The 25,712-nt window shown below is 38.7% G+C and overlaps 1 protein-coding gene across 4 annotated transcripts in view; it reads right to left on the bottom strand.

The window, feature by feature from the left end:
* Window positions 1–182: 182 nt before the first annotated feature.
* The window catches only part of LOC122865746 (proline-rich protein 36), a 38,018-nt gene continuing 12,488 nt past the window's right edge, over window positions 183–25,712 (bottom strand). For 3 of the 4 annotated variants that reach the window (XM_044174580.1, XM_044174581.1, XM_044174579.1), the window contains 2 exons: window positions 25,057–25,131; window positions 183–1,180 (listed from right to left, as the gene is read on the bottom strand). In XM_044174580.1, coding sequence (XP_044030515.1) covers window positions 991–1,180; window positions 25,057–25,131 — 265 coding nt within the window. In that variant the 3' untranslated portion in view covers window positions 183–990. The remainder of the gene's footprint in view (window positions 1,181–25,056; window positions 25,132–25,712) is intronic. The other variant, XM_044174582.1, reaches the window with a different exon arrangement.

Here is a 25,712-nt window from a genome sequence, read left to right as displayed (position 1 = left end):
CCCTTTCACATAGCCACACTGTTTTCACATTGTCACATTGTTTTTCCATTGTCATTTGATACATATTATAAAAAATATTGATTATAGCTGCTTTAAAGTAAAGGATCTGGAAGAAGGATACTTCTTCCTCCACTAAAAATGGCTTAAAACATATTGAACCCAGAATGAAAACCAACACAACCTGCTGTGGTAAAATACTTTTATAGAGCAGTAATCCATATCTGAAATATAGCATCCTAGCAGAATAGCTCTGATAGGTACAGAACTCATTTTCTCAATTTATATATGCTTTTTATGTAAATATGCCGTGTTCATTTGTTTATGTATGTGTTTGTGTGTGCTGTATGTGCATGTAGACGTGTGTAGTAGTTTTTCATCAATTACAGTATATTAAAAGTTTTAAATACAGGTCATAATAATTATTTTTAAATGTCTCTGGATATAAAAGCTGGTGTTCTGACCCTCATTAGTCCATTAATGAAGATGAATCCTTTCTCTCTGTCTTTTTCTCTCTTTGCCTATATACTCTTTTAATTTTATCTTTTATAAATATTCTCTGTCCAATCTGCTGTATTGCCTCTTGTACTGTGCCCCTTGCCCCATTCCACCCGCTATATATTCTCTTTATATCTCCTGATTGCTTCCTAACTGTGAGTCATATTGTGGACTGAACTTTTGCTTTTATTTGACTTCAGCACTTTTACTTTCCTGCACCAGTATCAAACCTATAAGTGCTGAAGAGGCATTTTAAGAGCAGTAACAACATGTGCGCCCCAGTCAAACCATTCTCATCAACTCCAACAGCAACAGCTAAAATCATAGCCTTTGTAACTTTCTCCTCCCACAGTTTTATGTTTGCATTTTAATTCTCCAGTTCATTCCAGGCTTGTTTTTTAGTCAAATCCCCACAGTTCATCGTTTGTTGTTTTTCTAAGAAGGGTATGCAGTGCATTATAGTATCAAAATGTCTTTTTCTCCATCCTCTAGCACTCAGAGGAACCAGAAACATTTCTTCCTGTTCTTCTTAGTGGTGGCAGGGGGTCGCACTGGTTGAGGGGAGTCTTGTTGGTTGGGTGTGGTGGGCTGGGGAGTGGCGGGCTGTGGCGAGCCCTCAGGAGGGTCCCCCACCTTCCATGTGCGTACCACCTGCCCTTCCTGCAGACGAAAGTCATGCTCTACACTAGAAAGAGAGAGAGAGACAATGCGGGAAAGTTTCAATTATGTGTGTTTAAACCTGCAATAATGTTTTGGTGTGTTAAACACAACATTGACATATCATCACCTTTTAAGATGATATGTTAGCAACTTGTTAGCAAACAGTTGCTTATTTACACATCCAGCAGTTATGGAGCAACATTATCATTCATTTGGAGTCGTGTTTCTGGCCACCTGGTGAATGTAAGTCCAATGAGAGTGAACCAAAACAGTAAAGTTGTGGGCCGGACAGCTAAACAGTAAGCTGAAACTTGCTATACAAGTCGAGGGGAGCTGCAGATTCAGGTGATAATTCTCTGTAGGCTCATCACTACGAGCACATTGTCACATTGTTTTCATATTGTTATTATAAAAAATTAATTATAGCCACTTTAAACAGTGAAGATATAAAGACAAATAACAAGAGTGTGTACAGCACCAGATACAAGGAAGAACTAGTGTGAAACAGCGAAAACTCCTGCATCTGCCACTTCCTTGTAGACAATAATGAAGCTGTTGACAAAGTGAATCAAGTGCTAAAATGCTGAGTATCACAGAAATGTTGCAGCACCAGGAGGGATCCCGAGACTGCAGTTGACACACACACCAAACAAAAAGTCAGCAAGGTGCATTGTCAGTCACATGACAGTATAGCTCAGGGGCTTCACTGCCAAAATGAGATGTGAACTCTGATGCACCTCTGCAGAAGCTATAGGTAAAGGTAAGCAATAATAAATGAATGCATCTGCAATAAAGGAATAAGGACAATATTTGCTTGCTGAATTACTTTTGTCAGCAGTTACATGTTGGGTAAGCTTTCCCCCCATGAACTGATTCTTTCCCCCCTTTTCTTTTTTTAATTCATTTTACTTTGCTGCTATTCTTGCTTATTATGCAGTGGCCTAGTTAGCTGGTGTTTCTCATCACAGCACAGATGCTGGAAATAAAGAGGACTCCCTCGGTTGAGGATACGAGGAAAGAAGTGCTGCAGAGGAAGCAAGGAGGACTGAGCTCAGCAGCAGCGGCAGCAGGGCCTGGAGTTTTCAGGCAAGAACAATGAGGACTCTCACATTCATATCCATCTGGCTTCATAACTCCCACTCCCTCAGTCACTCAACCACTTCACTCTTGATGCCCACTAGCATTCTAATGCACAAAAAAGCAAATGAAACATCAAACTCCAGACTGGAGCACAGTGCAGGCAACGGGTATGGACAGAGTAAACAGTAAAAAAGTGAGTGGGTACAAAGATCAGTGGAGAGGATTTCTTCCCTCTGCAATATTTACAGTAGGTAGGAAAAAAGCCACTTTAACTAAACCTCTTTGTGGCAGCTGGGACTGCTTCACCGCTTGAAAAAAACCTCCAAAGCTGCGTTAAATGAGGCGCTAGTCAGTGGGAAAGTAAGCGATGGAGTCTGTCTCTGCTGCTGTACCACCCCGAAATGAATAGAGTACATAAAGTAGGCCTACTCCATTCCCCCATATCCACAGCCTCCCTATTTGTGCCACCATACAGCTCAGCTCCCTATAGAGCTCCCCAGTGGCTCTTGCCTCACATCCGCTGTGTTCCCTCTTGAATATAATATTGAAAATGAATAGCCCTGGTCCACAGCTCTGTGTGATGAAGGCACATTGGCGCTGTAGGGAGCTGTCCACCCTCAACCTTAATTATCTGCACACTGAGCCCACAAACTGTGGCAGACAGGAAGCTGTGAACCTAACACAGTTCTCCGCTGCTCCTCTTCTGTCCTCTGCTCACATCTCCGCTTTTTTGGCTATAGGCTGCACCTCACCTCAGGTCCTATTACTACTCAGGAGAACGGATGATGCAGACCATAATATAGGTTTTAGAAATGAAGTGTGGAAGAGAATAATGGTGCTAGTGTGTTGACCTAAGCTTATACGTGGCAGCTGCAAGCTCATTCTAACACTAGTGTAACTTAAGTAGAAAGAACTGAGTTTTCACAGTAGTTTCACAGTAATTGATGTGTGTATACCTCGTGTTCTGTGATAAAACTCATAAGACCATAAAGGTATGTATGGTAGTATGGAAGTCAATCATGGTCCAATATGCTACTTAGACTCAGAAGGAGTTGTCTGGCATACATTAAAGGGAAGATGACAGCACACTGAACTCCAGTGATTTTATTATCAACGCTTGGCCACACTTTCTCAAGGCAAGTTATATAATATACATCACACACCTGTTGGTAATCCACAATCAGTGACATGATCAACAAGTTACAAGGGTATACCTTGTTGAGTTCATCACAATCACTGAACATTAAAAAAAGAGATTCAACATTTTTATCCATTTGACACAGAGAGACAAACCATAAAGACTGTAATTTTTAGAATAGGTCCCAAAATGTTCAGTTGTCTCAATAACCCAGATTAAAGTGGACAATCTAAAAGTAAGGCTTACAAAGAAATGGACTCATGGGACTGTATTCATTTAGCTATCACAAAAAATGCAGAGTTAAACAATCTAAAAATAATTTAATCAATCGGGAAAAAAGACAGAGCCAAGTGATTAACTCAGATGTACTCTTGGAACTTGTTGATGATGTCACTTGTATTGACCATGTGTGGTCGAAACCTCGGTGCTGCCACGAAATCAATGGAGCTTAGTTTGCTGTCATCTTGATGTGTGTGATGTGGAAACTTGAAACCTTGACTTCACACACACAGAGAATGGACTTTTCAGTGAAGTAGGAGATATCTTGTGTTGAGCAGTAAAACTTTTGAAATGAACATTTTTTACATATTCATATATTATGGATTTCCAATAAGGCAGGATGGAGTAGATGTAATTTTAAGAATATTTAACAAGGTAATTTAACTTTATTGTGGAAGAACCATATCAGATACAAATGATTATTCACAGCAAAGTATTTTTATATGTCTTAAAACATGTCCGGAGTGGATCTTTTTTGTGTCCTTACATCTATTCTATCTAATTGTATTACACCTCCAAGTCTTGGTTGAAACAGCTATGACCTCAGAGTTTCAGTGGAAGGATCAAAGTGACCCCAAAGTCAACTACACATCAGCTGTAAAAGTTAATATTACTTGCTGTAAAGCTTGTGTCAGTACAACACTATCCATTCCCACTGTGTGACCTTACTTTGCACATGTTATTCCATCCTTAGAGATTTACTGTATAAATCTCCTTTTTTTTAATCATTCAGTTTGGGAGACAGCGACCTTGCCCAAGAGCACTACCCCAGCGCCTCTCTAGAGGGGACTGAATCAGCAGATTTGTAGTTACCACATAAGTTGCCTGGAATTCAAGGTCATTTAAAACTGCCATTTAAATGTATTACAATTACTTACAAATTATACATAATATTGCTGTCTACTGTAGCTTTTACTGCAGTCAGATGAACTTACACAGAGTAGAGTGTGCTGGTGGTCAGAAGAAAGAGCAGGATACTTGCACTGTACTGCACTTGTGCAAATAAGGATATTAAGTGCAGTCAGATTAGATATAGGCAAAAAATGTGACAAGCTGAAAACAACATTTTAAAACAGTATTATATTTAAAATAATATAAGCATAGAGGTTGAACAGGGCTTCATCTCTTTTTCATCCTTCCATCTATAAAACATTCATAAAACAGCACCAGCAGGAGATCATCATTCCTCCTCCTCTGTGCTTTTGCTGAGTGGTGGAGGACTGTCAGCAGAAATATAGCAGTGCAAAGGCAATGCACAAAAAAGCAAATGAAACATCAAACTCCAGACTGGAGCACAGTGCAGGCAACGGGTATGGACAGAGTAAACAGTAAAAAAGTGAGTGGGTACAAAGATCAGTGGAGAGGATTTCTTCCCTCTGCAATATTTACAGTAGGTAGGAAAAAAGCCACTTTAACTAAACCTCTTTGTGGCAGCTGGGACTGCTTCACCGCTTGAAAAAAACCTCCAAAGCTGCGTTAAATGAGGCGCTAGTCAGTGGGAAAGTAAGCGATGGAGTCTGTCTCTGCTGCTGTACCACCCCGAAATGAATAGAGTACATAAAGTAGGCCTACTCCATTCCCCCATATCCACAGCCTCCCTATTTGTGCCACCATACAGCTCAGCTCCCTATAGAGCTCCCCAGTGGCTCTTGCCTCACATCCGCTGTGTTCCCTCTTGAATATAATATTGAAAATGAATAGCCCTGGTCCACAGCTCTGTGTGATGAAGGCACATTGGCGCTGTAGGAGCTGTCCACCCTCAACCTTAATTATCTGCACACTGAGCCCACAAACTGTGGCAGACAGGAAGCTGTGAACCTAACACAGTTCTCCGCTGCTCCTCTTCTGTCCTCTGCTCACATCTCCGCTTTTTTGGCTATAGGCTGCACCTCACCTCAGGTCCTATTACTACTCAGGAGAACGGATGATGCAGACCATAATATAGGTTTTAGAAATGAAGTGTGGAAGAGAATAATGGTGCTAGTGTGTTGACCTAAGCTTATACGTGGCAGCTGCAAGCTCATTCTAACACTAGTGTAACTTAAGTAGAAAGAACTGAGTTTTCACAGTAGTTTCACAGTAATTGATGTGTGTATACCTCGTGTTCTGTGATAAAACTCATAAGACCATAAAGGTATGTATGGTAGTATGGAAGTCAATCATGGTCCAATATGCTACTTAGACTCAGAAGGAGTTGTCTGGCATACATTAAAGGGAAGATGACAGCACACTGAACTCCAGTGATTTTATTATCAACGCTTGGCCACACTTTCTCAAGGCAAGTTATATAATATACATCACACACCTGTTGGTAATCCACAATCAGTGACATGATCAACAAGTTACAAGGGTATACCTTGTTGAGTTCATCACAATCACTGAACATTAAAAAAAGAGATTCAACATTTTTATCCATTTGACACAGAGAGACAAACCATAAAGACTGTAATTTTTAGAATAGGTCCCAAAAATGTTCAGTTGTCTCAATAACCCAGATTAAAGTGGACAATCTAAAAGTAAGGCTTACAAAGAAATGGACTCATGGGACTGTATTCATTTAGCTATCACAAAAAATGCAGAGTTAAACAATCTAAAAATAATTTAATCAATCGGGAAAAAAGACAGAGCCAAGTGATTAACTCAGATGTACTCTTGGAACTTGTTGATGATGTCACTTGTATTGACCATGTGTGGTCGAAACCTCGGTGCTGCCACGAAATCAATGGAGCTTAGTTTGCTGTCATCTTGATGTGTGTGATGTGGAAACTTGAAACCTTGACTTCACACACACAGAGAATGGACTTTTCAGTGAAGTAGGAGATATCTTGTGTTGAGCAGTAAAACTTTTGAAATGAACATTTTTTACATATTCATATATTATGGATTTCCAATAAGGCAGGATGGAGTAGATGTAATTTTAAGAATATTTAACAAGGTAATTTAACTTTATTGTGGAAGAACCATATCAGATACAAATGATTATTCACAGCAAAGTATTTTTATATGTCTTAAAACATGTCCGGAGTGGATCTTTTTTGTGTCCTTACATCTATTCTATCTAATTGTATTACACCTCCAAGTCTTGGTTGAAACAGCTATGACCTCAGAGTTTCAGTGGAAGGATCAAAGTGACCCCAAAGTCAACTACACATCAGCTGTAAAAGTTAATATTACTTGCTGTAAAGCTTGTGTCAGTACAACACTATCCATTCCCACTGTGTGACCTTACTTTGCACATGTTATTCCATCCTTAGAGATTTACTGTATAAATCTCCTCTTTTTTTTAATCATTCAGTTTGGGAGACAGCGACCTTGCCCAAGAGCACTACCCCAGCGCCTCTCTAGAGGGGACTGAATCAGCAGATTTGTAGTTACCACATAAGTTGCCTGGAATTCAAGGTCATTTAAAACTGCCATTTAAATGTATTACAATTACTTACAAATTATACATAATATTGCTGTCTACTGTAGCTTTTACTGCAGTCAGATGAACTTACACAGAGTAGAGTGTGCTGGTGGTCAGAAGAAAGAGCAGGATACTTGCACTGTACTGCACTTGTGCAAATAAGGATATTAAGTGCAGTCAGATTAGATATAGGCAAAAAATGTGACAAGCTGAAAACAACATTTTAAAACAGTATTATATTTAAAATAATATAAGCATAGAGGTTGAACAGGGCTTCATCTCTTTTTCATCCTTCCATCTATAAAACATTCATAAAACAGCACCAGCAGGAGATCATCATTCCTCCTCCTCTGTGCTTTTGCTGAGTGGTGGAGGACTGTCAGCAGAAATATAGCAGTGCAAAGGCAATCAACTCGAAATATCTTTGCAATTTTCTCTCCTATAGGCTGAATATCCTTTTAAAAAAAGACAGAACATTTCATTTCAGCAGGAATTACATGGGCAGTCGATCTCTGTAGAGAGCGCTGTTCATCTGTGATGAGGTACCACACCCACAAATGCATGTATATGCCAACACACAATACAGCAGACAAATGTGTATGTGTGCACGCGTGCACATCGACACTCCACCATCTACTTTAACCCCCAGCAACCTCAACATCCACACACACACATACACACAACAACATTCCTATTACTACTCAGGAGAACAGGCTGTACCCTGAGGTATTACACTCTCCTCAGACTATTATTCTGAGATGGTCCCACCAGCTGCTTGGCTGTCACAGAGCGTCCCAAACTGTGGTCTGGCTTTAAAAATCCTTCTTCGATACCTGCATTAACATTCAGATTGCACTGATTTGGGAGTGTGATGTTAACAAACATGTGTGTACTTTAAAAAGAGTGTCACGGACTCTAGCATTTGATGGTAATCTATCCAACCAGGTGTGATTTTGTTCAGCTCATCCATTTCAATAAACCCTGCAACAGTATGATACTGAATGCTTTAAAGACCTTCATCAAATACTAATTCATGCACTGCCTCAGTGTTGTTTGAGTACAGCATGTAGGCCTATGTGTTTGTCAACATACTGTATATATTTTCACTGTATGTGTGAATTCTAGTAATTAGCTGTAGGTTTAGCCACAGTGCAAGCCTCATTTTTTACTGCTATTGAAGGAAAAGGTAAGGGATATAGTGCCTTAAAATATAGGAAAAGTAGAGATTTGTGACAGAGGAGGGGTATAGCATTGATCAGTACTTTAGAAGTCATTCAAGGCTGTCAGATGAAGTTTTTGACAAGCAGAAACTCTGTGGGCATCATTTAGAAACATTGTACACTAAGGGTAATTACATTTTGCAGGTCAAGAATTTGGCCAAGCAATTCAACTTGAATGAAACAGAAAAATTATTAAATTGGTGGTAAGTCAGTTACACCACTAAAGTGAAATCACAAGCAAGCTCCTAACAAAGAGTTAAGAGCACCACAAAATAAAACAAGACTAAGGGTTTACAGCCATGCTAGCAGCTCTGTGGGGTTGTACTATAGGCAAAGCAGTGCTTTGAGCTCAATGCTAACATCAGCATACTAACATGTGCGTAAGGACAATGTTAACATGCTGTTTAGCAGGTAACATTTACCATGTTAACCATCTTACTTTAGCGTGTTAGCATGCTAACATTTGATAATTAGCACTAAACACAAAGTACAGCTGAAGCTGATGTGATTTGCAGGTATTTAGTAAAAAACCAAAGTATTGGACAAATTTTGACCTGATGGTGGCGCTCTGGAAACCATGAATGTCTGTCCAAAATTTCACAGCAATCCATCCAATAGTTGTTGAGATATTTCAGTCAGGACTGACATTGCCAACCATCGAGCAAACTGTCTCAAGGCAATGAGACATTTACAGTAAGTTTTTGAACAATGTCTGATAGCTGTAAATAATATAATTAAATCAGTATCTCAGGATGACAGGCTTAAAAACAAAATATGCGCTCCAGATAATTAAGTTGTGATGATGAGAAATTGTCTTACATCTAAAGATAATGAGATAATTAAGGTGTGATCTCAAGCTAGACACCCAGTCAGCTCGTCTACAATCAAGTTTTGTTGTTGTCAGGTTCACTTTATTGACAGCTGAGGCTTGAACTGATTGTGATTGACAGAAGGTCGGTCCCAGTGTAACCACAGAGCAATCGGAAGATGTTTTATTTTGGAGAAAAATACGGAAATCACTAATCTTGTGTATCCATACCTCCATTCATCAAGCTCACAAAGGTCTGGAGAAAACCTCATAAAAAGAAACTGAAGGTATACAGAAGGCTTCACTAACAAGAATATCACTAACAAGATAGTAGACTAAGGCAAGAACCAATCAGCAACAGGCCAAGAACGGTGATGCAAAGTATTATTTCAGTATGTATCACTGGGAGGAGACTGTGTGACACGGCAGGAAAAGACAGACACTGACACTGTAAACATGAGTAATACCTCAGGGACACATCATCATATGATTTATGCTATCCACGTCGGGTTTGACTACGCAATATAATTTATGCTAATCACAGGATGCTAAAAGCTTAAATGCACATCACCGGCAGTCTGATCACATTACACGACAACATCTCTCAGCATAAGACAGAACAATACATTGTATTGAAACTATGTGTGCTAGGGCACAAATCTTTTCAAGGTCAATACATTTGGCTTCATAATAAGTGCTGAAGTGCTTGGCAGCAATTCAGAATAAACAAAGGGAAACCTGTTGTGGATGACTTTAAATAACGTAACCTTGTGTAGCTTTAATGTTATCGTCTCTCACTGCATCTCTGGCCTCTTGCTAGCATCTTTTTCCATTGTGTGATAATAAATGTCTTATATTTACATTTTCATAACAATTACCCACATAGATTTTACTAATGTGACCTTATTAGTGACCTCTGGCACTTTCCACAGTGCTTTGTTTTTCTAAAATCAACAGCACAGCCCAGTGAGAGAAAGGGCAGACTAGAGTCTCACCTTGTTTGTATTTTTCTCCACGTGTATGAATAAGTAACATAAAATGTTGTTTCTTGAAGAGACCAGATGAAGAACCTGGCAGGCTTAAGATCAGAGAAAATCCTCTGCATCAAATAGCTTTGTAAATAAAGAGCAAGTGAGGTTAAGATTGATTACTAGGGAAGCATAAGCTAGGGATGAGGAAGTAAAAGCAGATGTAGGCAAGAAGCTTACAGTCCCATCAGAGTTAGCCGGTACCAGCTTAAGACTTGACCCACTATTGTGATCTAACTCTCAGTGCTTTGTTTACTCTGTAGAGCTCATTGTACCATGGGAAGATGCTGTACAAAGTGTATAAATGAGACAAGCTTGCATACACCGACCCAGCAGCCAAAAGCGAGGCTGGCAGTCCTGAGCATCCAGGATCTGCTTTGTGGGGAAAAAGCTGTTCACTGTGAATTCACACTCATTACTGGTTTACTTTGGGAGTTCTCAGTGCATGCATGCTGCTATCACCTAACTGCCTCTGTCAGTAGCTGCTTTGAGACGCCTGATTATTAAATATAGAATAACAGAAGTAGTGGTAGGTGAGACGTAGACCTAACTCAAATAAAATACAATGCAAATTGTAAACACAATACCAACCTATCTAATTTTTTAAGTATTAGTTTGACCATCGCATGATACAATTGCTTTCTGGTGGAGTGTTAGATTAAACGATCAATACCATCTCATTTCTGTAAATATGAAGCAAGCATAAAGTGAAAAAACAACAAGTTTTACAGACCATTTCTCAGACATGCGCATAACCCCCCGTAAAACGGTGAATTGTCATTTTAATTTTTGCAGTTTGTTTTTTGTAGGAATTAAATAAACAAGATGAGGTTAGTTTTTGGTCTTTAAAGATGTTGGTAGGCAGATTTTGTTACATTTGTGTAGCCAGGCTAGGTGTTTTCCCCTGTTTTCAGTCTTTATGCTAAGCTAAGCTAACTGGTTGCTGGCTGTAGCCTTATATTTAACAGACAGAGTGTTGTTGATCTTCCCATCTAACTCTCCGTCTGAAAGTGACTAAGCATATTTCCCAAAATGTCAAACTATTCCTTTAAGCTGATATGGTGAACTTGTTAGCACACAGATGCTTATTTACACATCCAGCAGTTACGTAGCTACATTATCGTTCATTTGGAGTCACGTTTGTGTCCACCTGGCGAATGTGAGCCCAATATTCACTCTCTTTTAGTCCAATATTCACTCTCCACTCATTTTATCTGCCCCCCCCCCTGCTCCGCAACAGTATATCAGCTCACTGAATTTTACTTCGAACTGGGCATTAAGTATGCTGATATAGTACTACTGGTCAATAGGCATGCATGGTTATGTACTTTTAATTAGTGAAAGTAAACTTAAATTAATTCTTAGATCAAGAGGTCTCTCCAGAAGAAAACAGTACAGTAATCTGCAGGATGCTGTTGGTTTCATTTGTGAACAGTTACTGTACTGTCTCCAGAGACAGAATTATGCAAATGCTGTATTTGTATGAGTCAAAAAAAAAAAGCAACAAACAAGAAGGTGACTGAAATGCTACAAACAGTGTCTGTGGATCTGTCACAGAAAGAGCAGACAGCATTGAACCACTTGCAGAAATACATCAAGAATGCAGACCAACGCCAGTTGGAAAGCTTTTTGCGTTTTTGGGTCCTCTGTTTTTTGCACAAAACAAATTAAAGTAACCTTCCATGCTGAAACAGGTTTTGGTAGAAGGACTGTTGCTATAAGTGTGGAGCAATAATTGATGTTCCAAATGCATACAGCTCCTACCCAGAAGTTTGATAATGTTCCAACTGAAACTTCTTTGCAATGGACATCAGATAAGTTGAGGTGTCCATTAACGACAAAAGACATATGGCTCAGAAGGAATGGAAGAAGAAAAGTATTGTGAGGTAACGCAAAAGCATTCTGAGAGAATTGTGAGAGAACACAAAATATTGCGAGGTAACGCAAAAAACATATTGTGAGGGAACGCAAAAGTAGTCCTCAAAATTCTCGCTGTGATCGCTGTATGTTTCTAAACCTCTGAGCAGGAAAGTTTGCGCTAGCATGGTTAACATTCCCTGTTATTGTGGGCCATGAACTGCAGAACATGTCATTGCAATTCAGTCAGAACTGTCTGAGCATAAGCATAGTTTCAGTACAGTTAAACTCAAGTCAGTGCAGATCAGTGTCGATAATAGCTGAGTTCTGGCATTGAGGAAATTGGACCAAAATTTACTGTTCGGCCTCCCGGGGCTGTTGTGATCCAAATATAGTGCAACATATGTGATGAGGTGTGCTTACCCAGTCTGTCCTAACATTCAAGCCAAGATTTTTCCTCAGCACCCGCCCACAATGGATCTTTATCTAATGCTCAGATTTGGGTAGACACAAAAGTACTGCTTTCCTGTAACCGGGTTATAATTTGTTCAAAAGTCACCTAGATATTACCATGATAAAGGAACTGTACAGTAAGTCAGCTAAGGTGAATTAAAAGGCAAACAGTTGCACACAGTACCTGTTTGTCCTCAGCACCACTGAGATATTGAGTGATAGCTGCTGGAGCGGAAGGCTCTGATGGATGAGTGGCTATTGAGGAGAGGGTGTGACGGCAGGGTGGCAGTTTGCCACCTGAAAAAAACAACAACTAGCAGTTAGGATCCATCCATCTATCTCTGCCGCACCCATTCATAAACACACACTAACACATTGAGGCTTTTTTCATAGTTTTCTTTGTGTGAAAGGGGTGTGTTTTTTGTTTCACCTCTCTAACATTTGGAGGTAAGATGGATAACGACAGTCTCAAAGGGTAATGAAGATTAAGGGCTAAGGTGACGCGAGGAGGATCGTTGGAAGACGTGCATAGATGCTGAAAATGGAGAGCAGATTAACACCAATGTTTATCTTGATTTTTTTTTTTACCTAAATGGATTTTTTTGGATGACTAAAGAGGTCAAAAATAAATGAGAGACATATTTAACAGAATAACAGTGGTTTGTTTTGTTGATATTTGTTTTGTTGCCTCTGCCAAGACATGTAGGTTTTGTGTCTGGAGATAATATATTTTTTAATAGCAGCTGTATTTAATTTGTACCCAAAAAAATCATAGATCATTAGAAAAAACCTGAGGAAATTAATAAATCCCCAGAGTCTATGAATTTTTTAGATTGGGCGATTTTAATCCACATCTGTATGTAAAGTATGCATGCACAATTAAATAAATGTGTAAACACACAGTAAATGCACTAGTTTAGTGTAAATACAACATAAATGTGTTCACTTTTGTTGTAAATAAATATGGCACCACTTTCTAATAAGTCACCTTTTAGAAAGGTTTGTAAGTGGTAACTAATGGTGTTAATAATATTAATAAGCCATTTACTAATGCTTTATAGATTAGTAATAAGACATACATACATACATGTATACAATACATTTTTTTAGGGCATTAGTAAAGGACAAAGGTTTTCTCGCTTTTTAGATGTTTTAGATGTTCATTTTGTTAATAAATCGATTGTGGTCAGGATGTTACGGAGCACCCTAAAGGTCACGGTGAGAATTTCTTTGAGGACTACTTTTGCGTTCCCTTGCAATATGTTTTGCGTTACCTTGCAATACTTTTCTTCTTCCATTCCTTATGAGCCATATGTCTATTTCCACTCAGCTGCTCCTCAACAGTATGTTTGAACTGGGCATTAAGTATGCTGATAGAGTACAACTGGTCAATAGGCATGCATGGTTATGTAATTAGTGAAAGGAAAATTAAACAAATTCTTAGATCAAGAGGTCTCTCCAGAAGAAAACAGTACAGTAATCTGCAGGATGCTGTTGGTTTCATTTGTGAACAGTTACTGTACTCTGTACTGTACTGTACCCAGAGGGGTTTCACTGAGGAAAAGGAGACGTCTCTAGAGGCGGAATTACAGATGTGCAGTTGAATCTACTTCATAAAGTTAATGTGCTGTATTTGTATAAGTCAAAAAAAGCAACAAACAAGATGGTGACTGAAATGCTGCAGAGTCTGTGGATCTGTCACAGAAAGAGCAGACAGCATTGAACCACTTGCAGCGATACACCAAGAATGCAGACCAACGCATGTTGGAAAGCTTTTTGTGTTTTTGCACAGGGTCCTCTGTTCTTTGCACAAAACAAATTAAAGTAACCTTCAATACTGAAATAGGTTTTGGTAGAAGACAGATGAGAGAGTGATTTGCTGAGTGAGTATGTACGCATTAATTGTTGCCGACAGTGTCCACATAGCCGCAGAGGAGATGGTGAACGATGCTGAGAGCTTAAAGAACTAACTAAAAAGACAAAGCAAGTGTCAAGGCCTCAGTAAGCCCCTGGAGTTTTCGAGCAAAAATGAGGAAAACGTTTCGGAAAGTTACAATGTAGGTAAGGTGTGGGGGGCTGTGTCTGACCTTTTCTGTAACTTTCTGAAACCTTTTCCTCGTTTTCTTTCGAAAACTCCAGGGCAGCGTTCTAGTTAGTGATGTGCCGGTCGCGAATGAGCCCACATTGAAATATAGCTTATTTTACATGTCGGTATAGAGTTTCGTAATTATTTATTAACCATCTTATTTCATTAGTAGGCTGTTATCTTTCTTATACAGACATGTAGACAACAGGTTCAGGCAGTATATTGGTAAAATTAGTTTTTGACTGACAGTGGATTGTAAGCCAAAAAATCATTGACAGTTACCATGCCCTCTCAAAGTCTCTGGTCTGCAGTGTTACAAACTTGAGAAAGTCTGCTTATTTATGGAGGTGGTGGGGTGGATGAATGGCACAAACAAACAAAGGAATTTCCCCCATGTTAGCATTTAGCATTTAATGTGTCATGTATCGATGATCTCTGATATTGACATAAGCGCAGTGCCAAAGCAGGGAGAAGATTGAGACTGGGTGCCAGTGGAGGAGCTTTAGGGATCTAATTTCGCTGTGGGTGTGATTCTAGCGTGATTAGTATTTATATGACATATCATCCACAGTAGGCAGTGCTTCCCTTTTCCACATGCCACTCTTGATCTTCCTCTCTCCTCCCCGTTTCAAAGACGTGGCACATCGGTGATGGGCACCATCTGGCATTCACTGTTGGCACGAGTTCGGCTCTGTGATTATTGCCAAACAGCATGAACAAGGGATCTCGCTCTCCCTCTTCTCTTGCTGTGTCTCTCGCTCGCTCTCCCTCCCTTTCACACCCAGCCCTATATCTGTCATTTCTTCACACAAACAAACTCACGAGTGGATGGATACACATTTGTAAGGACATAAAACAATTTTACAGTTTCACATCTCCAGTGAATGGTCTGAGACGAATATGGTTTTCATATGTATGCCTGCTAACACTTCACATACCACTGTGCCTGTTTTTTGGTAACTGTCGTGCTGTCAGTGTTGCAAGAGAAAAAAATAATACTCTTCATTTCTATTTTCTTGTTTTCTTGCTGGGAAAATCTCGTGCCCCTGCTGGCTGAGCATTTCCTCTGTGTAGTTTCATATGAATGAGAGTGATGCCAACAGTGTATTTTCTCCTTCTCCCTTGTGAGATGCCTGTTGCTCCGTGGCTCAGCCCCGAAGTAAAGATGGATTACTGCAGAAGAACTGCCTGCCCTGCCCTTTACACATTTCACACACACCACTTCTCCATTATCAGCCTCATCCACAGGGGAAGCGGTGCGCATGTGCACACGCACACACACACACACACAAACACACACAAACACACACACACAGAGACACGTCTGAAAGCTCTGACAGGGTTGTTAGCAAAAGGTCAGAGTCAAGAATCTGACAAATCTTTCTTTGGAGAAACGAAAACCTCTCATATCCAGTTAAACTGAAAATACACTAGCTCTTATTTTCCTCTCTTGTAGTGTTTCAATCGGTTTTTATTTATCATCGTCTCTCTTTGTTTCTCTCTCTTTATTTTATAAGATACACAGCGAGGAAGAAATCTGTTCATGTTTGGATCAATTTCCTGTCAGATGTGGACAACATGGTGATTTGAAATATCAGAGAAAGGCAAATTCAGGCTCTGCAGTCAGAAGATTATCCTGATATTGCTTGGCTGAGGACTTAACCTCAGGATTCAAAAAGTGCATTATTGACTGATTGATAAGCTAGGCAGTTTTTGATTATTTGGTGTCTAAGATTTATACAGTTTATTTTCTTTCTTTAAAGCATAAATACTCCACACTATTTTGAATTTATTTGTTTTAGATAGTGCTCATATTTTTTTTATCACATATATACCCTCATTTTGATACTATTTATGGCTGCCATTTTCAACAATACTCATTCAATGTGTTTCCATTCTGTAATTGCCTCTATATTATACCCTTATATATGATTCACCGTTCCCATGTGGGATTGCATGCACACACCAGGGATTTACAGGAAATGCAACCCTGTCTCCTAGAAATTAAATTACGTTTATATACAACTAATTTGCAGCAGCAAACATGTATTGAAGTAAACATAATGCCACTCGGATTACATTTTATATTAACATAATAACATAATGAGGACACATTGTTAAAAAACATATCTGCCAAGTCACAAAAAGTTGAAATCTGTTGTGACAACAGATTTCATTTGTTTTCCCTACATTATCCACTCTTGCAATACAATATCTACTTGTAGCAAACAAAGCTTTAATAAACTTTTTTATGGTTATGTTTAGGCAGTCACAGCACTTGGTTATGGTTAGGGAAAGATTACGGTCTTGTTAAATATGGAAAAAGTCAAAAGGGACTTGAAGCACAAGACAGTATGTGTTTACTTTATTAACTAAAATCACAGTTTTCCCCCAACCTTAACCAGAGTGCTTTTGTTGCCTAAACCTAACCACATGCAGGACTCAGGATTTGAATCCTGGTCTCCAGTGTCAAACCCCTGCACTTTGTATGCCCACCATCCACCCCCACAACAACCTCCTGATGAGTCATGTAGTGCTTATTCTTGAATAAATGTTGCTGGGGAACAAAAGCCAGGCAACAATTTTGCTACAAAGCATTTCCTACAAAACGTAATTGGAAAAACAATTGTCTGTCTGAGCAGGTAGTGTACATTTGATTTTTAGAGCTTTTTCACTGAAAACAGCTGCCTGCTGCGGCTGAAACAATGCTTTGAAAGCGGTGAGAGTGAAGCAAAACAGTAAAGTTACCAGACAGTTTAACATCGAGCTGAAACTCACTATAAAGCTCCATAAAGCTGAAGGGAGCTGCAGATTCAGGTGATGTTGTTAATATATAAACTTTGATTATAGACGCTTTAAAGTTAGGGAAAGATTGTAGTTATGGTTAATAAAGAGGCGACATTAATTGAAACACTTTCATGCATGAGAGTTGGACTTCCTACATGCCCATCCACCACCCTGACATATAGGACACACTACTTCCAGCACTGACACTGAACTTTTGCACTGGATATACATTGTGAAGTGCAGAATAGTCCAATATGAACATTATTTCTATGAATACTGGGCTGCCTGATTTGTTTTTTAAATTTGCATTTAAAATTCATATTATGTCTTCTGTCCTTTACAAACACACACACACACACACACACACACACACTCACAGGTTTTTCTGTCACTATAATATACTTTGTTCTGTTTCTTCTTTCTGTCTCTTTTTCTTTGTTGCTTCTCCAAATACAGATGCACTTTCCCTCTCCTCCTTTCTCTTAACCTCCATATTTTCTGGGGAATTCATTTTATATTCTATTCAGTCAGGTCTTTTCACTCCCTGTTATGATAATGGCAGAGAATTGTCAATGTTTAATGAATGGCTAGAGGCTGGATACAGGTTCCGAAATATCCTTGTGACCGTGAACATGAACAGTTCATCTATAATTTGCTCACACATCACTGTGTTTCAGAGGAGCTCAGCTAAATGTGCACACACTGAGGCACAGATTTATTTTGGACACGTTTCTGCACACTGTATGTATAGTGCAGATGTTGGTTTCCCTGAATAAACTGTGCACAGAAACACCTCGAGTTCTGGTTCATTTGGCTGTGTAAGGGAAAGCAAAGCTGTAAGTAGCTGCCTAGACAATCTTTCCTACTCACCTCCTCTCTGACGCTGCTCTCACCCCTCTTTCCTGCTACTCCTATACCGAATCCAGTGCTGCGAGTTTGCACCACTTCTCAACCCCATTTATGTGTGAAATGTATTTATATTGAAAGCGCAGAAAAACTGAGAAATGGGGGGAGAGAGTGGAGGAAGTGACACAAGCAATCTACTGGAAAAGGCGCCTCTTTCTGATGTCTGTAAAGTACTATGTTCCTCTGGATAAAACCAGGACAATGAGAAGCTGTCAGTAGCCATGGGCCAGTGTTGGCATCATGTAGACAGTATTTGAATTGGAGGCCACATGAGAAAGTGAATCAAAGGTGGTGAAAGGAAACGTGAGCTGAGAAGTAGCACTCTGGAGATGGGGAAGTAGACAGAAGCACATTATAGAAGGCAGGAGTAGTGTGAATGCATGCACCGCAGCCCACAGCTCTTAACACGGCCTTGAGTGACAGCAAAGACACTATACATTGTTGTTACCAGATTCTGCACTTTAGAGTATGAATTCTCAATTTTCCCGTGACTCAGATGCACAAAAAACTTGTATTCATGTTAGTTCCCCCACACGCTGTTTCGAATTCTTTTAATGCAATCAATTAATTCTCTCTGAAACTTATCAGGCTACATTATACTGCCTGTTTAACCATGCAAGACATGCTGCGCTGCTCCATCATGGGGATCTATAGGACAAACGTGTGTGGCAGCCATCCTTCACCCGCACTGAGCCAATGGAGAGATGTCTCCGGGTCTCCTTTAACACTATTATTACTTTTTAAAATCTTTTAAAGCTGATGTGATTAATTTTTTATGTGGATGACTATTTCACTGCACACTGGAGTAAGACATTTGTAAAAAAAAAATAAATAAAAAAAGAGAGGGGGGGAGAGGTGCTGAGAGTGAATGAAAGAAAAAAAATTGGAGATACTGAGACGCATGAAGAGTCATACCAATTTCCTTCCCTGTGCCCAGTCTCCAGAGTCTCTTATGCTCCACCAACTCACTCTCTGGTCTATCGCAATCGAAGGACACCGTGCGAGTATCCAATCCTGTCATGCGATGTTGTGTCAGTGGAGATGTGCGTCAGGAAGCGCTGATTCATGATGGGTGTGTGGTGACAATGGTGAGTGATGAGTTGTTACTGTAGGCGCTGTCACAAAATGTTCCTCTCAAGCCCTCCCAATGGTTAAGTCTATACCCTTCGTCCTACGAGTCTTGGACAGTCAGTAAAGGAATCCTCCCTCCTACCACCACCACCGCGCCTGGCATGCATGCATATCACTGATGTGAAGAGGCATTCATTGACAAATAGGATGCTTAAAAGAGTCAGTACAGACTGAAAATGAGAGGAATAGAGAGAAAACAATACGAGTGTGAAATGAGGCCACAGTGCTGATATCAAACAAGCATGAGTGGCATCCCCACAGATAACAGTCAGCCAGCAGGAAAGAGAGAAAGAGCAAGAATGCTTCCTCAGCAACCTTTTTCTCAATTATTGGCTGTTCAGTGAAGGCGATGACGGATTGTGTTTGAAAAAAAAAAAACTCTTAGTGGACTCATAGTTTAGCTGAAAACGTATGGTTCAGAGAGTCATTAATCCATCTCAGAGTAGCAGCCCGTCGAGTTCCTCCAGTGAAATGCGTGATCGAGCAATAGACAGAGCAGCAGAGATAAAGCAGCAGAGTACAGATCTGATTAGGCTGCCGTCTCCGTACACTCCACAGGGATTAAGCACAGTTCCTTGTTAGACCTCCCTACTTTGTTCCATACAGCCATAAGCAAAAAGAATAACAGGGAGAAAATCACAACTCCACTTACTAATTAATAGTCCAGCACGGCCACACAATCAGATTCCCATATTAACAAGCAGTTACTGTGCCACTGGTGCTGGATAAATAACATCAGGTATATCATGCATTATTCTTCCTGTATTGTGAGACCCTTAAAAACCAGAACAAATGAAGTGCGTATTTATGAGTCTTGGTTGGGGACAAAATGTTCAAAATTTAACATTCTGTAGCCACTAGTATCTACATTTGCATGCTTAAAGTGTCATTTGCATTTTTATATAAGCTTTGCCCTGAAAGATATCCTGAGTAACTGCAGAACAAAGCTCTGTGTGCAAACACAAAAAGACGCACTTAAACACACGTATCATGATAGTTTGTACTTAACATATTAATATTGTTTTTGTTAGACTTTTATTTGTTTATTTTTTTAAAGAAATGTTTGCTATTTCCTGCTATTTACCTACTTTAAAGTAAAAAGGTTTGATTTTCCGCTTAATTTTCTCATTTCGGTTTTTTAAACTAAAACAAACAAAATAAAAAACAATCTACATGTGTCGATATTATCATACACTTAATAAATTGGTGCTTATTCCAATTAATTGAATAATAATAATAATATAATGCTCACACACGTTCAAACTAAATACAGCATGTTAATGTTAATCCAAACTCCATCCTGACATATTTGCTATCTTTGAAAACTTTAGGATTTCCACTAGAATTTAAAGCCATTTTTTGGCCACTTAGGGGCAGCACAACAAGCTGTAAACACAAAATGAACGTCACCTGATGAAGTTAACTAACTTGTTAGCAAACAGTTTCCTATTTACACATCAAGCAGACACAGAGCAACATTAGCATTCAATTGGAGTTGCCTTTTTGACCACCTGACGAATGCAAGTTCAATATTTATTCTCTTTTAGCTCTGTTTTGGTCTCCACCAACTCTTTAGGGAAATATTCTTTAGCTGCTACATACTCCACTTTATGCTGATAGGCAGGTAGTGTACAGTGGGTTTATCAGAGCTTTTTTATTGATAACTAAAGGTGTAACTATATGTATCTGTTTATGTCACAAAAATATATATACAGATATATATACAGTACATTTGTATCTATACATGTGGACATGGCCTATACTGGAAGTTGTTAGAAATTGCATAGTCTGCGTCACTTGGCCTTAAATTGTTTTCTACTGCCATTTATACTCTTCATACATACAGTATACTGTATGTATAAGTATAGCTGCCAACAAAATATAGAAAATAATATAATATTCTAACCACGTCCCTGAATTAATCAATTAATGAAACATAATTTAAAAAAGACAAAAAAAAAAAGGAAGATTAAGACAAGTAAGCCTGAACTGAGTCTAAATAAAAGCTGTGTAACTGTTACTGAATGGTGAAACTAGAACAGGAGGATTACAAGTCAAAATTGCATTGAGCGTGATAGAAAAAACAAACTGTGTCTATAATGGGACAAAGCCCAGATGAAATATACAAATACCACAAAAGTTAGGATGTTTTTTGTATCTGTTCAGAGCACATTATCTGTTCATATCCAAAGAATGTATTAATGTATTTGTTTACATCCCTACTGAAAACAGCTGATGGCTGACACAACAATATGAGAGCGGTGAGAGTGAACCAAAACATTAAAGTTGTGGGCCAGAAAACCAAAACAATGAGCTGAAAGATGCTAAAACACTCTGTAGAGCTGAGGGGAACTGCAGAGTCAGGTGATTATATCTGTGGGTTCATCACTCCTGTAAGGACGACCTTTTTCACATTATACATAGTCGTTTGATCTATTGTTAATATGACAATTAATATAGCAGCTTTAAAATATAGTTAGACATTAGATTTACTCACATTTTTTAGTGGTTTGGCGAGGACAAATATTCCTGCATGCAACTTAATTCTTATTTTTCCAAATAAGTTCCTGTCTGAGCTTTTCAACTAGATTGATACTGTGTGGTGTGCTGAGTTGTGCTTTTTTTTGAAGGTGAAGACTTCTTCAAGAGGCTTTTTAATTGATGGAATCTGTCCTGTCAGATTTTATGGCTTTTCCATCACTCACTCCTTTTCAGACTTCACTTTATCTTCTTTTTCTCCTCCAACACCTTTTTCTCTATCACGGCCAAATTCTCTTTTTTAGACTCAGCTCAACTTGAGCCTCAAAGAAAAGAAAATCTCCTCCCTTTTCAAAGCAGGAAAATCCTCTTGTCGCACATGAAAGAAGCATGTCGACTTGACGGGTCGATTGAGTGATAAGTCCTCATCTGGCCGTAAAAAAGTGGCTCTGGATGTCGACTGAGGAGTGTAATATTAAGTGTAATATTTCAGAACAGCCACCAAGGATTAAAACACATGATGGTACAACTTACGACAACGATAACACATCCTCTGTCATGTTACTCTCTCAGTACAGTCCTCATCTGTATATCTTATTCCCTTTCTTCAAAATGAGGTACTATTGCTGATCATACTAAAATTCCTAAGCAGTAACCCTCACTGCAATATTCTAATCTTTCAAGATGAAGCTGTATTTAGTTTCTGAATGAATCATTTTCTTCATGGGCTTCTTCTCCCTCTGCTCTTTCTCTCTTGTTCCATTTCTAAATCTCAGATCTTTTCTCACAGATCTTTTTGCTTTCTGCTCTTTTATCCTCAACTGTCTTTCTTCTTGTCCTTCCCTGTCTTTCTTCTTCTTCTCCATGCTTCTTGATTGAGGAGGTTTGCATACACACTATAAATAAATTACTAAAAGTAACCATATTAGGATACTGGTTTGATTGAATTATTTATGTGGTTTACAGTAATTTAAACTTCAGCAATAATATAATTTGTTTTTTAATCAGGTTAATGTCATGGATGTGTTGTAGCTACAGGAAACAACTTGTTAGCACAACAGAATAATAAATAATAAATGAGTAGGTGAGTATGCACAAGCAAATCACTGAAAGCAGTCTAAGTCTACGGTGTATACATGCCACACAGCTCCAGTCCACAATTAAAAAGATTGATGATGAAATTTAGCCTGTTTATTGGGTTATACTTTCTCAGATTTATGACATAATTTGAACATAACAGCTCTAAGGATCAGAGAACTGCCTTCACCCATAAAGCCATTTGTATTATATTTGATACACGACTTTCTAAGACCTCTACATAATCAACAAGATCAGTAATTACTTGACAAACCTATTGCATACAATCTGGCACATGTTAACTGTCCTCCAGTGGATTATCAGTGTAATGCAGGAAATGGAGGACCCCTATATACCAAAATCAAGATGGCTGCCTTACCAAGCTAGTCATTTTGCTAATATTGAGAAAGTTGTGATAAGATTGGTGTTTTACCAATATTTTAAGATAAATATTTGCTTGATTGAAGTAGCATGTAATTACCAAAAACTGTGTACTTTAATTTGTTGCAATATCATGATGATCAAATATGATACAGTAGGTATTTATAGGTATTCTTTTGAAAATCCCCACACACACTATTGTTTTGCATTTCATAAGGCTTTTGTGGTTTTAAATGTCATGCAGTCTTTTAATTATTTAATTAAACCAATTAAAGATAAAACGGTAACTTTATAAGAAGTTTAACGTGGAAGTTTAGGTTTATATATATATAATCTTCCCTGTGATAATTGTGGAAACACCAGATTCTCTTCAGAAGTCAGCAAGTGGCAAAGTAAAAAGTGAAAAGGCAGAGGAGAGTACAATTTGATAGTATAGAGCAAGACACAACTGACACAACACAACTGATAAACCGCTATAAATCAAGGCTTACCAAGCTATGTGCAGATACAATAAGTAGAGAAAAGTAAAGAATAAGTAGAGACAATATACAATAAATCTAAATTATGTGCAGTCCCCTAAGTAAGTGTACATAAAGGTTTTTTATGTGCATTAGTCTAATATTTGTGTAAAACGCTGATTTTAACCAGTAGTGTATATTCCTGAGGATAGTGATATAGTGATATAGTAGCATGTAATACAAATTATATGCTATTACTGGAGTGAAATATGTTATATTAAAATAGCAATAAATAAATTAAATAATGAAATACATAGAAATACAACAAATCAATATTTAGAATATGCACGTGTGTTACTGTATACATATATAATATAAATGTAATATGAATATAGTATATACTTTTAAATAATTACATATATGTAAAGGATTAGTGAAAAAGTATTGCATAGTCATTTTAAACATTTTGTCAAAAGGTTCAACAAACACCTCAATTTAAAAACTTTTTTATTTTGTAATAATTACTTCATGTGTTAGGGTTAATCCAGTGATACTCAAATGATACGTGTGCATGTTAGCACTCTAAATGTCATCCCTCCTCTCAATCTCCACTATTTATTTCTCCTCTGCCGCTGCAAGATTTGCTTTTTCTACTAATAACCCTTATTTTATTGCAATTTTGACATTTACAACTAAGAGACAGGGATTTCAATTTCATAGCAATCCACACTTTTCTTTTTGCCTTTCTTCACCCTCCTGTAAAGTGTGAAATCCTGTTTGTTAATTGATTGATTTCAATTCAAATCTCGGAGCGGAATGATTATGCAGTAACTCTGTATGTGTGTGTGTGTGTGTGTGTGTGTGTGTGTGTATTTGACATTGTGTGCCTGTGTGCATCTATGTGTGTAAAAGAGAGATAAGGAGAGCAGAAAAATGAGAAGCGTAGAGGAGAAGGGAGGAAACCAAGTGGGCACACTGTGTTGTTCACCTCATTTAATCTGAGAGAGAAAGAGCATGAGAGTGTGTGTGTGTGATAAGTCTTAATAAATCTCTTATAACTGTGTTCAGTGATCAAACCTGAAGCAGTGTTTGTGCAATGAGTGGCCGTACTCAAAGTGCTGCATCTGGCTGTGCTGTCACACAGAGCAGCAACAACAATCCTACCAAGCCTTAAAACTGAACTCTCAAAACTGATATGATTCGAAATGACAGCGTGATGCACATAAATGTGCACCGAGACACGCACTGTGCTCTCAGTGCTCACATGTAAAACAAGCGATAAATATGCAGAAATTCACACTCACAGGAGGACACATCCATCCACATACCTGTAGATGATGCAGGCACAGTCCCTGCAGGTCCCACAGTTCTCAATGTCCTGTCCGGTCCTGTAGGAATGTCTTCTGTTGAGAAGCACAGAGATGACATATCAGGGGTAAAAGAGTGATATTGTGTGTGTGTGTGTGTGTGTGTGTGTTTGTGTGAACCCACAAAGACATATTTAAGTTATCGTTTCCCTTGTTAAACCGGATTTCTGGCACACACATCCCTGCAAACATAACAATCTCCTCTCTGAAATCACCCCTGATAATTTTTTAATGAACAATACCCCTTCCAACAGGCTCAGGCTGTTACGTAAACCATGAGTCACTATATCACTCCAGGCATAAAATAATGCTTATGAGGTAAAAGTCAAGCCTGCATGCATTAGACTTAGCACTATCACTGAATTCTTATACTAGAACACGCAAGATATGTCACTTTATAAGACAGAAGGCTGTGCAGTCACATGTTGAAATGTCTGCAAAGTATAGTGTTGGCATTAGTGTTAACATGTAATTTGGATTATGCTGCTCAGATATCTGTCAAGCCTTTTCATGGATTCATAGACACACATCCATCCACATCTATCGTTTCCTATCCAAGAGTTCTCTCGTCCCCACATCATGTACTATTTTGGTGTGATAAGGAGGGAGAAATTACT

The sequence above is a fragment of the Siniperca chuatsi genome, linkage group LG18, assembly GCF_020085105.1.
Source record: "Siniperca chuatsi isolate FFG_IHB_CAS linkage group LG18, ASM2008510v1, whole genome shotgun sequence".
NCBI lineage: Eukaryota > Metazoa > Chordata > Actinopteri > Centrarchiformes > Sinipercidae > Siniperca > Siniperca chuatsi.
Note: the sequence above shows the minus strand (reverse complement) of the source record. Positions and strands in the feature narration are given on the sequence as shown.